This window comes from Salvelinus sp. IW2-2015, linkage group LG23, assembly GCF_002910315.2.
Source record: "Salvelinus sp. IW2-2015 linkage group LG23, ASM291031v2, whole genome shotgun sequence".
Taxonomy (NCBI): domain Eukaryota; kingdom Metazoa; phylum Chordata; class Actinopteri; order Salmoniformes; family Salmonidae; genus Salvelinus; species Salvelinus sp. IW2-2015.
Window position 1 is genome coordinate 36,548,812 of NC_036863.1, and position 15,072 is coordinate 36,563,883.

The window sequence follows — 15,072 nt, forward strand, 5'->3', positions numbered from 1 at the left end:
TTTAAATATATAACATTATTTACATGTCTAATGACATTTTGATAAGAATTAAGTTAATATTTTGCTATGTTGTTGCTTTTTACAATTGTTTCTTCTTGGGGTCAAAATGACCCCAGTTGGTAATCCATGTATGTAAAATATGTTGGTAGTATGAGCATTAATATGAATGTTGAACCATTTGTTTTACAACATTTGCTTTCCTAATGTATCTTTTATATGTAGGCTATGTAACTAGCTCTAGTTCCTTCCCTTGTCCTTAAACTTCGGCTCTGATAACCAATTCAAACATGATAAGCAGCACTTCTTCATAGCTACACTATTAAAATAGAACGCCTCAAAACACCATCATTGTGTAGTAAAACGATGAAAAGTAGTGCACCTAAGCTGAAATCTGGTGTTTGGAGGGTGTTTGAATGTAAACCCAATGTAAGGTACCAGTCAAAAGTTTGGACACACCTACTCATTCCAGGGTTTTTCTTTATTTTTTATTATGTTCTATATTGTAGAATAATAGTGAAGACATCAAAACTATGAAATAACACATATGGAATCATGTAGTAACCAAAAAAGTGTTAAACAAATGAAAATATATTTTATATTTGAGATTCTTCAAAGTAGCCACCCTTTGCCTTGATGACAGCTTTACACACTCTTGGCATTCTCTCAACCAGCCTCGTGAGGTAGTCACCTGGAATGCATTTCAATTAACAGGTGTGCCTTGTTAAAAATTAATTTGTGGAATTTTTTTCCTTATTGCGTTTGAGCCAATCAGTTATGTTGTGACAAGGTAGAGTGTAATACAGAAGATAGCCCTATTTGGTAAATAACAAGTCCATATTATGGCAAGAACAGCTCAAATAAGCAAATGTGAAACGACAGTCCATCAATACTTTAAGACATGAAGGTCAGTCAATGCGGAAAATTTCAAGAACTTTAAAGTTGCTTCAAGCGCAGTCACAAAAACCATCAAGCTCTATGATGAAACTGGCTCTCTTGAGGACCAACACGGAAAGGAAGACCCGGAGTTACCTCTGCTGCAGAGGATGAGTTCATTAGAGTTAACTGCACCTCAGATTGCAGCCCAAATAAATGCTTCACAGAGTTCAAGTAACAGACACATCTCAACATCCACTGTTCAAGGAGACTGAGTGAATCAGGCCTTCATGGTCGAATTGCTGCAAAGAAACCACTACTAAAGGACACCAATCATAAGAAGATACTTGTTTGTGCCAAGAAACACGAGCAATGGACATTAGACCGGTGGAAATCTGTCCTTTCGTCTGATGACTCCAAATTTGAGATTTTTGGTTCCAACCCTGTGTCTTTGTGAGTAGGTGAACGGATGATCTCTGCGTGTGAGGTTCCCACCGCATTCTGCAGCGATACGCCATCCCATCTGGTTTGTGCTTAGTGGGACTATCTTTGTGTTTCAACAGGACAACGACCCAAAACACACCTCCAGGCTGTGTAACGGCCATTTGACCAAGAAGGAGATTGATGGAGTGCTGCATCAGATCACCTGACCTCAACCAAATTGAGATGGTTTGGGATGAGTTGGACCACAGAGTCAAGGAAAAGCAGCCAACAAGTGCTCAGCATATGTGGGAACTCCTTCAAGACTGTTGGAAAAGCTTTCCGGGTGAAGTTGGATGAGAGAATGCCAAGAGTGTGCAAAGCTGTCATCAAGGCAAAGGTTGGCTACTTTGAAGAATTTCAAATRTAAAGTATATTTTGATTTGTTTAACACTTGCTTTTGGTTACTACATGATTCTATATGTGTTATTTCAAAGTTTTGATGTCTTCACTATTATTCTACAATGWAGAAAATAGTAAAAATAAAGAAAAACCTTTAATGAGTAGATGTGTCCAAACTTTTGACTGGTACTGTAAGTGTTATGATACACTGAATATATTTCAAAACAGAATGGAAGTACTCTGAGCCACCCAAAGTTGTTCGTCAATCTGAATAATTGTGTTTGTGAAAACACTTTCTGGGGTTTCAGTGCAGTGCAAAGGCAGCATCCAAACAAACATGTTTTGACTGACTGTGTCGCTCATAAAATCWAATATTTTTACATTGCAAATGGTTTATAGCATAAATATTGATTGATTATAAATATTGATTGAATTTTCTGTCAATATTTTGAATAATTGAATACTTTTGCTAGGCACTAATTATAGGCTAAAGTTGCCAGGCAACTTTCGATTGTAAATAATGTTACAATCAAAATTTTTAGGACTATGTATATATAGCAGAGGTAAAATGAGGTAACATGTATAAAGTGCACCGTCATCACTGGTATTCATGTGAGAAAGTGGATGTGAACTCAGGATTCTTGCTTGTTAAAACACTGACTTAGTCCACTCAGCCATTCTTCATGAATGGACTGTTGTGCTGATCCACCCTTGTTACACTGATCAAATGGGGCCAGATTCAAACATGATATAAGTTGACTTAACATGGACTCAAGATAACATTTACTAGTCATTATTTTTTTAAGTCCACGTTAAATCAACTTATCTCAAGTCTGAACAGGGCCTAGGGAGAATGTTTTTTGTGTGAAATTCCACCTTTATTTATTCATACCTTCATATCAGAAGACAAATGTTTAGATTAAAGGCAAAATGTGAACCTCAAACATTGTGCTTGTGTACTTTTCTGAATTCCCCCAGTCTGAGGCATAGTGGTGGAGAAGGGGCATCCATGGGCAGGTGTGCCTGCCTCTTGCAAACTCTATGGTCAATTATAAAAAACAGGCACCTCCCCTGAACGGAAGCGGCTGGACGCCTGATGGAAAAATGGCGTCCCTTGACAGGGTAAGAACAAGACGTATGTCAGGAGAACTTCAGTATTATCATAAGGATACTTGGAATACAGAGGAGGAATGAAGGGAAAAAGGGAGGCASAGGAGGTCGAASAGAGAGGGAGGAAGAGGGTGAGCTGGAATCGGTTAAAAATTGTGGAAAAAGAGAGATGGTTTGTTAAAGAAGAATGGTGTGGTGGAATTCTCGGAGCCCGAGGCTTGCACCGAGGGTCAGGATAAAGATGAGTCTGTGATGGTAGGAGTGACATTTTTGTAAAAAGTGGACCTTTGCCTTTTGGCTGATCCATTTGTGGTTTCAGGGTGGATGAAAACAGAGTTGGGTGCTGTGGAATCGGTGAAGGTAACCAGAAGTGGTCTTGTGATAATTGTTTGTGTTTCTGCTGGTCAGAGGGAGCAGGCTCTCTGCGTTAAAGGAATGGGGACAAGAGATGTGAATTGTTTTGCTCTCAAGAAAAGGGTGCCATTGAAGGAGTGATTACGGGGGTAGCGGTRAATGTGAAAGTTGACCAACTGAAGGGGAAAATTCCCGGTGTTTGTGATGCTCGTCATTTGGTGTGACAGACAGGTTGGCGTGAGTGGTGAAACAGAAGAGTCGTTGTCTGTTCTTTTGTGCCGAATACATTATGTTGTTACAGGTGTCAAGCATGTGGGYATGTGGCAGCAGTGTGTAGGGGAGGTTCCTAGGTGTGAGAAGTGCAGAAGGGCAGAAGTGCATGAGGCAAAGGAATGTGTATCTTTTGGGGAAAGTAGTATGTGTTAATTGTAGGGGTGCCCATGGGGCTGGGGATCAGAAATGTCCATTGCGAGAGAGGCAGGTTGAGGTTTCCAGGGTTAGAGTAGTGCAGAAGTTGTCATATGCTGAGACAGTGAAGAAAGTAGAGGAAGATGGGTTAARGAGGCGGGATCCTGAGAGTGGCGTGAGTAGGATATCTGTACCAGTACAAGTGATATACAAGTGATATACAGTGCATTCGGAAAGTATTCAGACCCCTTGACTTTTTCCAAATTTGGATATAACTCTACAAGCTTGGCACACCTGTACTTGGTCAGTTTCTCCCATTCTTCTCTACAGATCCTCTCAAGCTCTGTCAGGTTGGATGGGGAGYGTCGCTGCACAGCTATTTTCAGGTCTCTGTTCGATCGGGTTCAAGTCCGGGCTCTGGCTGGGCCACTCAAGGACATTCAGAGACTTGTCCTGAAGCCACTCCTGCGTTGTCTTGGCTGTATGCTTAGGCTCAGTGTCCTGTTGGAAGGTGAACCTTTGCCCCAGTCTAAGGTCTTGAGTGCTCTGGAGCAGGTTTTCATCAAGGATCTCTCTGTACTTTGCTCTGTTCATCTTTCCCTCGATMCTGACTAGTCTTCCAGTCCCTGCAACTGAAAAACAGCCCCACAGCATGATGCAGCCACCACCATGCTTCACCGTAGGGATGGTGCAAGGTTTCCTCCAGATGTGACGCTTGGCATTCAGGCCAAATAGTTCAATCTTGGTTTCATCAGACCAGAGATTCTTGTTTCTCATGGTCAGAGTCCTTTAGGTGCCTTTTGGCAAACTCCAAGGGGGCTGTCATGTGCCTTTTACTGAGGAGTGGCTTTCATCTGACCACTCTACCATAAAGGCCTGATTGGTGGAGTACTGCAGAGACGGTTGTCCTTTTTCCCATTTCCACAGAGGAACTCTGGAGCTCTGTCAGAGTGACCATCAGGTTCTTGGTCACCTCCCTGACCAAGGCCCTTCTCCCCCGATTGCTCAGTTTGGCCGGGCTGGCAGCTCTAGGAAGAGTCTTGGTGGTTCCAAACTTCTTCTATTTAAGAATGATGGAGGCCCCTGTGTTCTTGGGGACCTTCAATGCTGCAGACATTTTTTGATACCCTTCCCCAGATCTCCGCCTCAACACAATCCTGTCTCAGAGCTCTATGGACAACTGTGGGACCTTATATCGACAGATGTGTGCCTTTCCAAATCATGTCCAATCAATTGAATTTACCACAGGTGGACTCCAATCAAGTTGTAGAAACATCTCAATCTGAGTTCAATTTCAAGTCTCATAGCAAAGGGTCTGTATATTTATGTAAATACGTATTTCTGTTTTGTATTTTCAATACATTTGCAAAAATTTCTAAAAACATGTTTTTGCTTCGTCATTATGGGGTATTGTGTGTAGATTGATGAGGGGAAAAAATGATGTAATACATTTTAGAATAAGGCTGTAATGTAACAAAATGTGAAAAATGTCCCGGGGTCTGAATACTTTCCGAATGCACTGTATGCTCCAGTAAGAATGGATTTTTTAGCATTTATAGCAATGGTTGTCAACTGTACTGCAGGGACATCTTTTACTATTTTAAAGCTTATTTCCTGCAATTCTATGTATTTTGATATGGCTTAGGTCTATGAGCAGGGTGGAAAATTAAAACCACRGGTCAGGTGTATTTAGGATGCTTTGAACATTAAATTAACACTCAAAATATGTTGACKTTGTTACTTGATTTTTGGGGGATGAAATTTCAAGTATGCTAATATCCTTTTTTACATATTGTTTGGGTGATTTGACACTTTTTTCAGACAGTAATGAAATGGGGAGAAACAGTGGGWAGATTGGAAGCAGGGATTAAACCCTAATCTCGGGTGGAAATTTGTAGGTAACACGTGCCAGGGAGTGGCACCACTACACTAAGGATGGAAGAAAATCCTGCTCTCCAGGAGGGTTAGCCACCTCTGATCTGTTTCCCAAGTGCTGGGTGTTTGAAAATGTTCTTCTTTTAACAATAYATTTCTCAAAATCACCCAAACTTCAAGAAAAATCTAATGAATATCAATTATTCAGGTGGTTTATGCCTACCAGTTGAAGATCCTTACCATCTTACTCTACATAGMCAAAATATGATGCATTTATGAGTTGTGTCCCCCATCTATGCCTAGCATGTGCACAATACTAAAATGTCAAATATAATATTTGATTCCTGGAGCATTTTATCCGATGCTTATTTGAAAAATATATAGCTTCATATGATTCATTTTCAAAGACACAAGTAGGCATATCATATTTCAAATATGGAATTACACTGTCAAAAATGTGAAGAAGCRGAATAATAARATAAGTGTGGGGAATAATAATTACCCTATATTTTACCCCAATGTTAATAATGAGAATTGTCCAACTGATCAGGTAAATAAAGTAAATAGATAATAAAATATCCTGATGACTAGACTACATCCTAAACAAATTATTTGTCTATTTATTTCCCCCCCTCTAGAATCAAACGTACACTTTTGGGTTCACATCCCAATCTGTTGTACAAAATTATTTTCATAGTTACAAATCAGGTCACCCTGCAAAACTTCCCTGCTAAAACATACTGTAGGTATGTTTTCTGCCTTTTCATTGTCACAGTCTAAAAGCCAATCTCGAAACGAGGGGAYTAATGTAAATGTGTATTAAATCGACTTTAGTACATGCTATCAAAAGGCTGCATTCTGCAATAGGGACGGGAGTTACAGCAACCTCATTTTGTTGACAACATTGTACATAAAACAGCGCTACCCGTGCCGCTCTTTATACAGTTTTATAAACTCAGCAGAGAACGTTATCATTTTCTCTATTAAACTCCACTCTAATCTTGAGGGGCGTTTCTTTAAAACATGCATCCAATCCCCATGAGMCCTTACATAACTAGACCAATCATATGCTTCAATGTGCCGCGGTTCACAGTGCAGTGGCAAAACAGGACAATAATGATAGAGGTTCCACTCGTGAGTTTAAAGGAAATGTTCACCCATTTTGAATGTTATATTGTTTTGTGCATCTCTGAGGGATGTTCTATCCGTTTTGAAGTGTGTGTGAGTTTCCAATRCCAATAAAGCCCCTTGATTTGATATATAGAAAGGAGATATGAAACCAATGAATTAAGGAATGTGTAATCCCACACCCAGTAGACTGTCGACCAATCGCGTTCACGTTGTCATGCTGCGTCACGGGATTATTAAATTTTATCGTCACGCAATCCCTTCTCAAAGACGAGAAACGTGCCTCTTTTCTAGAAAGTACGTAATTTTGCGATTCCAAAGCAATACGATATTACAGAGAGCAAGTTAATTATCTCACATCTCGGAAAATATTTGTAATGTTGTACTTGTTGTTGACGAAATTCGTGCTAATGTTKGGTTTTGARCTAGCGCCCAATAGACTCCATTCAAGCCTTGCAGGACCGCTCCTTGTYTYAGAATCGCCCAGAATGCTCCGCGCGGACCATTGACGTAGCATGGGCAACGTTTCCCATTGCCTCAAGTATATGTATATATTATGCCTTTGTGAATGTAAAACTTTCTCACTCTGAGGCACATCGATATACAGGTTGAACATGGTGAGACGCCTAAGTTGATATTGCAGGATGTTTAGGCGATTGTACAACTAATTAGCTAATTTACATGCTGATATTGTCTTTGGTATTATTAACTTTTTTTAAATATTTTTTTACTATGAACACAACAAATACAAAAAAAATGAAATATACAAACAAGAGTACATAAACCTAACAGACAGGGGTATTACATACCAAGATTCATTTTCAATTTATTAAATGGTGCGTATTGCTTTTTTTATGGTGCGTATTGCTTTTTGTTTTTACATTCACTGATCATTTCAAAATAATATTTCAATTCTATCTTAAATAATGTGAAGAGTTCTCTGCCCACTTCCKTTTATGGATAAATAATCTTCCATGAAAGATAAACAAATTAACAATGAAAGTTAAGTCAGGGTCCATATAATTTGGGTGTTTGGTACGTTTTCTAGCTAGCTACATAGCCAGCCAGCCCATAGAGAGAGCATTGCATTGTGTATTTTGTAGTTGACTTGAGCTGCAACGATTTCCACAATGATTTTCCATGTTGCTACCAACGTTATTATAACGTCAAAATGAGACATTTGTTAAAAAAATATTGTTCCCACATATTAGTGTAATGTAACACTGTAAATTAAAGGAATTAGTGGTTTTGGATGGATTTTTCCTTTACATTTCTGGTGCAGATACTAGGATTTCAAAACGATTTGGGCGCAGTTGAAAAGTTAACACAATGGATTAATTTAAAAAATAAAACCAGTACTTTAAAAATAAAACCAGTACTTTTTGATGCGGGAGACATGAGGTGTGGTGTGTCAGCGTGAGAAGAGTGTTATAAATGCGTGTGTCTTATTGCCTATGTGTGAGAATTGGCAGCTCTGACATTTGATAACCAAATTATGCATTTATGTAGTATCATTATTGCTTGAGATTATTGGCTATTTCTCTCTCCCTGTAGAAAATCATACATGCATACATACATACTACGTTACCCACCTACTCGCCAATCCTAACCAAAGCCGACCAGGATCACAGGCTAATGTCAATGGTCAATCATATCATCTAACTCAACTGTACTGTGATTAAATTAATATGAACAATCTTCCATGCCATGTACCATCATCTGAAAATCAAGACTCAGGTCAGGACATTAGCRTAATGGGTGACTGGTGGATCACATTTAGCCATGGGCTGAGGTTTTGTATGAGTGCTACTGCTAACATTAGCAGTCATTGCCTGTATTTTTTCCATGAGTGTGTAAAATGTCACATTTCTGATGATAAAKACCTTACAGATCTTTGAACTGTCTTTATCAATATACAAATGTTTGACYTCTTTTTAATGTTTTGTAATTTGCAATAAAACATTGAAAAGTAATTTTGTACTCATTATCCCGGACAAATGCAATACTTTGTATTTTCACAAGTATTTTTTTCTCTTGTCCTTTGAGCATAATACTGTACATTTGACCTTTTGGAAYTACCAATGAGTTTATAAACACACCATATACTGTAAGGGCAGGGAACATACAATAAGAGGAAACTCCCATTTACAGTTTTTTGGGAACTCCATAAGGGATCTAATTCTGCGTGGAACAGGATTTGAAATACCATCATAGTGTTTATGAGATTTAGAGAGGAAACCACACCAAAGGAGAAGGGATCCAATTCGGCTACACAGGACTAATAGTGTTTTCAAGCATTTCCGGGACAGGGCTCCCAGTCTCTGGCAAGGGGTTATGACACTGACACTTATGTGGTGTTACAACACACCATGTCATGTTTCAGAACACCTCAAGATGAATGTTTCAGAACACCTTAAATCTGTCCCAATACCCTCACAACAATGTGTTTCAATACTCCAGCCAAGTTAAGGTCTCCTTTAGGGTGGTGGCAGCTCATTTGCCACTAGTTTGTGTAACAAAGCACTTTATTTTTTACAGTGTACATTAACTTCAGTGGATGTATTCTGCTTCATGTTTGACAACATTTGTGTGAGATATGAGATAAAGACATGTCACTCTCGGCCTGACTAATACAGCTATGCTCTGTGGCCACAACAATATCCTGAAGTTCTGTGTTTTCTCCGAATGGCGTGTTTGCACAGCTGCATGCACTGCTACATGAAACCAGGCCCACCTCAGACATTTACTGTTCCTTTTAACGTTTGTGAAAACCAAAAGGGTTGCAGATTGTTGACATGTGCAAGTCATACTTTGTAAAGAACTGAAGGAGGGGGTACCTTAAACAGCTTTAAATAGGATCAAGAGTTTCCCTGACAATGTGACCAGAAAAAACACTACAGGTACCACAGTTTGACACAGGAGGGTGGTAATAATGGTAGACAATAAACAGGCAGTTAAATTAGTTATTGGGGTGGTGTATTGATTTGATATCACAAACAATCCCACTGCCATCCGCTGCCATCCGCTGTGGGCTCAGTGCTGAGCTTTGGTGTGTAGCTTGAGCTGTGAACAGGTTGAATCCCCAGCCACAGTCCATATGGATGCTACAGTAGACTACACACCAGCACAGATGCAGCTTGCTCCATTGTATCAGATTACAAATTATAAATGCCTCCAGATGCCAATGCATCCAGAATTTCAGAAGACTAATGTGCAGAGAAACATTTCTTAAAACACCTTGATATATGAGGTTGCTTCACCTCTTCTGAATGAACTGAGAAGCAAAGTTGCAATGCACCACTGATAACATAGACTTATCTGATTACTTAATTCTGCGATAGGTGGCTTGGAGTTTTAGCATGTGGGTGGTGAACGTGTGCTTTTGCAGGCTGCTAAAGCATTTAATTTCCTGTTCTACAATTTTGTTTTTCAATGTGGTTTGATAATTCAGTATAAAGTTCAAGCTGCATTACTACAAAAGCGAAATGCTGAATTCTTCCATTTAACATCCTCTTTAACTGGAAATCTGTATGCCACGAACCAGCTAATACAGTAATGCACCGTCAGCAGAATCAAGCCCCCCACACAGGTTGTTGGCTCTCTGACCTGTGTCACGAACCGGCTCGAAGTTCGTAACAAAAAGGGAGACAACGTGGAGATAAGGAATAACTAAATATATTTATTAACTAAAGTAAACTAAATACAATTAACAATGGTGTGTCTGTAGTCAGTAATCAGTAGTGTAAGTGAGTGGTTGCGTGCATAAATGTGATAATGAGGGTGTTGAAAGGTGCCAACGCAAACAAACAAAACAGCCACAAGAATGCCACAACCAAAACCTATCAGTGTGTCTGCATGAAGAGAGTCTCCTCAATGAATGGGGAAGAGGTGTATTTATCCTGGGACACACCTGGATCCACCCAAATTATTTGGGTGGATCCCATTCTCCTTATAAAACAAGCTTTTTTCCCAGTATGGTCACTGTAGGGCCAAGAGTATTTCAAAAAGTTTTTCTTGATGAAACAGACAATTGGGTCATGTGGAAAGAGGGCCCTATATATTTTCTGTATGSTTAGTGTGGTGAGGGGTCTGAGGTTGTTTCTTGACAAGAAGTGAGACTATCTTGAACACATCCTGCTGCTACATCCTGTAGCAAGACACTAAAGAGTCAAAGATTAGTTTCTAATGATATACAGTGCATTCGGAAAGTATTCAGACTGCCTAAAATAAAATATGAAATACCTTATATACATAAGTATTCAGACCCTTTGTTATGATACTCGAAATTGAGCTCAGGTGCATCCTGTTTCCATTGGACATCCTTGAGATGTTTCTACAACTTGATTGGAGTCCATCTGTGGTAAATTMAATTGATTGGTCATGATTTGGAAAGACACACACCTGTCTATATAAGGTCCCACAGTTGACAGTGCATGTCAGAGCAAAAACCAAGCTATGAGGTCGAAGGAATTGTCCGTAGAGCTCCGAAATAGGATTGTGTCGAGGCTCAGATCTGGGAAGGGTACCAAAACATTTCTGTAGCATTGAAGGTCCCCAAGAACACGGTGACCTCCATCATTCTTAAATGGAAGAAGTTTGGAACCACCAAGACTCTTCCTAGAGCTGGCCGCCAGGCCAAACTGAGCAATCGGGTGAGAAGGGCCTTGGTAAGGGAGGTGAGCAAGAACCCGATAGTCATTCTGACAGTGCTCCAGAGTTCCTCTGTGAAGATGAAAGAACCTTCCAGAAGGACCACCATCTATAGAGCACCATGAGAAACAATAATCTCTGGTCTGWTGAAACCAAGATTGAACTCTTTGGCCTGAATGCCAAGTATCACAWCTGAAGGAAACCTTCGTAAAATATGGTGGTGGCAGCATCATGTTGTGGGGATGTTTTTCAACGGCAAGGATTGGGAAACTAGTCAGGATCGAGAGAAAGATGAACGGAGCAAAGTACAGAGAGATCTTTGATGATCTGCTCCAGAGCTCACAGRACCTCAGACTKGGGCGAAGGTTCACCTTCCAACAGGACAACGACCTTAAGCACACAGCCAAGACAACGCAGGAGTGGCTTCGGGACAAGTCTCTGAATGTTCGTGAGTGGCCCAGCCAGAACCCGGACTTGAACCCGATCAAACATCTCTGGAGAGACCTGAAAATAACTGTGCAGCGACGCTCYCCATCCAACCTGACAAAGCTTGAGAKGAACTGCAGAAAAGAATGTGAGAAACTCTCCAAGTACAGGTGTGCCAAGCTTGTAGTGTCATACCCAAGAAGACTCTAGGCTGTAATCGCTGCCAAAGGTGCTTTAACAAAGTACTAAAAAAAGGGTCTGAATACTTATATAAATCTTTTTTATTTGTGATGAATTTGCAAAATTGTCTGAAAACYTGTTTTTGCTTCGTCGTTATAGGGTATTGTATTGATGAGAGAAAAAAACKATTTAATCAATTTTAGAACAAGGCTGTAATGTAACAAAATGTGGAAAAAAGTGAAGGGGTCTGAATACTTTCCTAATGCCCTGTAGATTGAATACAAAACCTCCACTTGTGTTCTTGCTAATTAAAAACTCAGAGAGTGGATGGAATGGGAGTGGTTGTCTCCATAGGACTCCATAAGTGCACATAGCAGTTAACTGCAAATAGTTTTTAATGACGAACCAGATAAATTATACATATTTTTTGGTCATGAAAGGATAATAAACCTTCATCATTCATTATGTCCGAAAGTTTATGAATTCCTTGTTCAGGCCATTGTTTAAAAATAATAGGTATCCAGGTCTGTATTGAGTGGGCGGTGATTGGTCCAAACTGAGTACGGAAAAACTTAGGAGATAAGGCAGAGAATAGCACATATTGCAATGTAAATGGTGCCACTATATTTTCTTCTAGATCCAACAAAGGAAGACATTTATCTTGATAAAACCATTTCTTAAATGGGCGGAGCACTAGAGACAAAGCATATAACCTGAAGTTGAGTAAACCTAGACCCCCAAGACCTTTGGGTTGCTGGAGTGTGGTMATTTTAATTCTGTGACGTTTCCCTTTCCATATAAAATTCAAGTCTGAACTTTGAATCTTTTCCCAGTACCCTAATGGCGTKGGCAAATTAAAAGTAATGCAAGAAGTTATCATCTGTTTTTCCAAAAGTATCTGTAATCTGATTACAATATTTATTGTCTTCACAACGCTTGTTTGTACTCCATAGACCCAGGAGCAGTATATCATAACCTCATATAGTCCCCAAAACAATGAAGTCAAGACAATGTTGGTTTTTCTTCAAATATTACTCATCCTCATCTATCTAGAGATCAACGTCATGACAGGGCCCTCAGAACTGTCTGTCTCATTTTCCCTTCGCTGAAAGCTTTGCGATTGAGGAAGCAACATAAGCTGTCTTAACAGGGATGATTTGATGGTTGACTCACGTCACATCTCAGTATTTCCTTGATGGGACTTGGTTCTGTCAAAAGCACTGCTCATGCACAGGAACTCATTCATTTCAGTCTGAGACTGAGAGTGGAGCAGAGGGCAGGAGCAGCTACCCATGTAAGTTCTTGTTTTCTGGTTGTAATAACATGGCTTGATGATAGTTTATTTCAGACTTCAATCAACACAGCATAATATAACAAATATCGCAACTTTCATACATTTTGTTTATTTGATTTGATTATACTTTTTCTTGCATTGAAAGAAAAAAATTGTATGCATGGTGTTTATAAAACACTGTCTTTGAAATATATGGGTTTTAATTAAACTTTTGCCTTTCTTTAGTTGATTGAWCAGCATGTGTCGTCCWTGTGATTCAGCTTGTGTCTCGGCCTTTGGGACTAGATTGAATACCACCGTTAGTGGGACGATGATGGAACTAGGAGTAAACACCAGTGGGGTTGATGTAAACGGCAACTGTGAGATCCATGACGGCATCCTGTCTCCTGCCTTACCCATTCTCTACTCAATAATCTGCTTCTTCGGCCTGGTCAGCAACACCATGACCATATTTGTGTTCTTCCTGAGGAAGCACTCCGACTCGTCCATGGCTGTGTACATGAGACACCTGGCCATAGCTGACTTCCTGTTGGTGCTGTGTCTGCCTATGCGGGTCTATTACCACAACAGCCAGGGCCCCTTCTACATCTGCAAGGTTCTGGGCATCTTCTTCTACGTCAACATGTATGCCAGCATCCTGTTCCTCAGCCTGATCAGTCTGGATCGCTACCTGAAGATCATCAAGCCTGTGTGGGTCCTGAGAATCCACAGGGTGCGGTGGAGCCACCGGGCGTCCTTCTCGGTGTGGGCAAGCCTGGTCCTGGGCATGTCTCTGTTCTTCCTCGGGAATGACAGGCAGCAACCCTGTGACATGATATGCTTCCACTTCCACCATAAAGGTCTCCTGGGGGGCCTGGCCAACCTCACCATGGTGGCCTTCTTCTGTGCCACCTTCATCCTCGTCCTCTGCTTCTACGCCAGCATAACCACCAAGGTGAGGACCATGTCCTTAGGGAACCGGGACCCCAAGGCCCAGCGGAGGAAGAGCAGGGTGGTCCGGAAGACTTTTGTGGTGCCGGTGATCTTCACACTGTGCTTCCTGCCATACCACCTGGTGCGAGTGCCCTACGTGCTGGCCCAAATGGATCTGATTCAGGCCCTGGACAGTAAGCAGATTCTTCACATCCTCAATGAACTCACTCTGCTCCTGTCTTCCCTCAACAGCTGTCTGGACCCCATAATCTACTACTTCCTGTCCTGYACCTATAGGAGGACCATCCTCTGTGCCCTGCAGGGGCAGTTCAAGACCATGTATGCTGTTACCAGTAGACACATCATTATTAATCAATCTATTACAGAGATATAGAGCTATCTAAGGCAGGGAGTTTTTAACATTTTGCACAATGGGGTTAGAAATCTATTTAGATTAGTAACTGAGAAATTATGTATAATAATGTACAATACATGTTAATACTGTTGATACTATTGACTCTATAAAATAAAGTATAGAAGGGTATTATTGAATGTCCATTATGAAAGATTAATATATATATGAACTATTTTTATCAAGTTCTTACTGGACTTTGTAGATATAATTGTTGGTCCAGTAAGAATGGTGTTTGTATGAGTATTTGTACAGTCTGCGTTATTTGAGTATATTACTCACACTTATGGTGACCTTAGGTTGTCATTGTTAAAAGGGCATTTTAAACCGGGTGGTTCGAGCCCTGGATGCTGATTGGCTGAAAGCCGTGGTATACCATGGATATGTCTCCCAAAAAGTTTTATTGTCACAAAACCTCTGTTGTCTGAAAACGTATTAATTCGATGAAGTACTAACAAAAGCTGTAATGGCCATGTTGTGTCAGTCTTGTACACTTTTTAAAATATATTTTTCTGCCATGAGATCAATAAATGTATATTTCCACACAATCGAGAGCCTTGAAGTTTATTTATGTGGATATTTGCCTTTTACAGTTGCATAAGTTCACTAAAGATACTGATTAATTAAG

General features: G+C 40.2%; 1 protein-coding gene across 1 annotated transcript; it reads left to right on the forward strand.

Annotated features, from left to right (window-relative positions):
* Positions 1-13,084: 13,084 nt before the first annotated feature.
* Positions 13,085-14,981, forward strand: LOC111950873 (P2Y purinoceptor 14-like). The gene is made up of 2 exons (XM_070434288.1): positions 13,085-13,120; positions 13,346-14,981. The coding sequence occupies exon 2, from the start codon at positions 13,359-13,361 to the stop codon at positions 14,424-14,426; it is 1,068 nt and encodes a 355-aa protein (XP_070290389.1). The 5' UTR covers positions 13,085-13,120; positions 13,346-13,358; the 3' UTR covers positions 14,427-14,981.
* Positions 14,982-15,072: the final 91 nt, after the last annotated feature.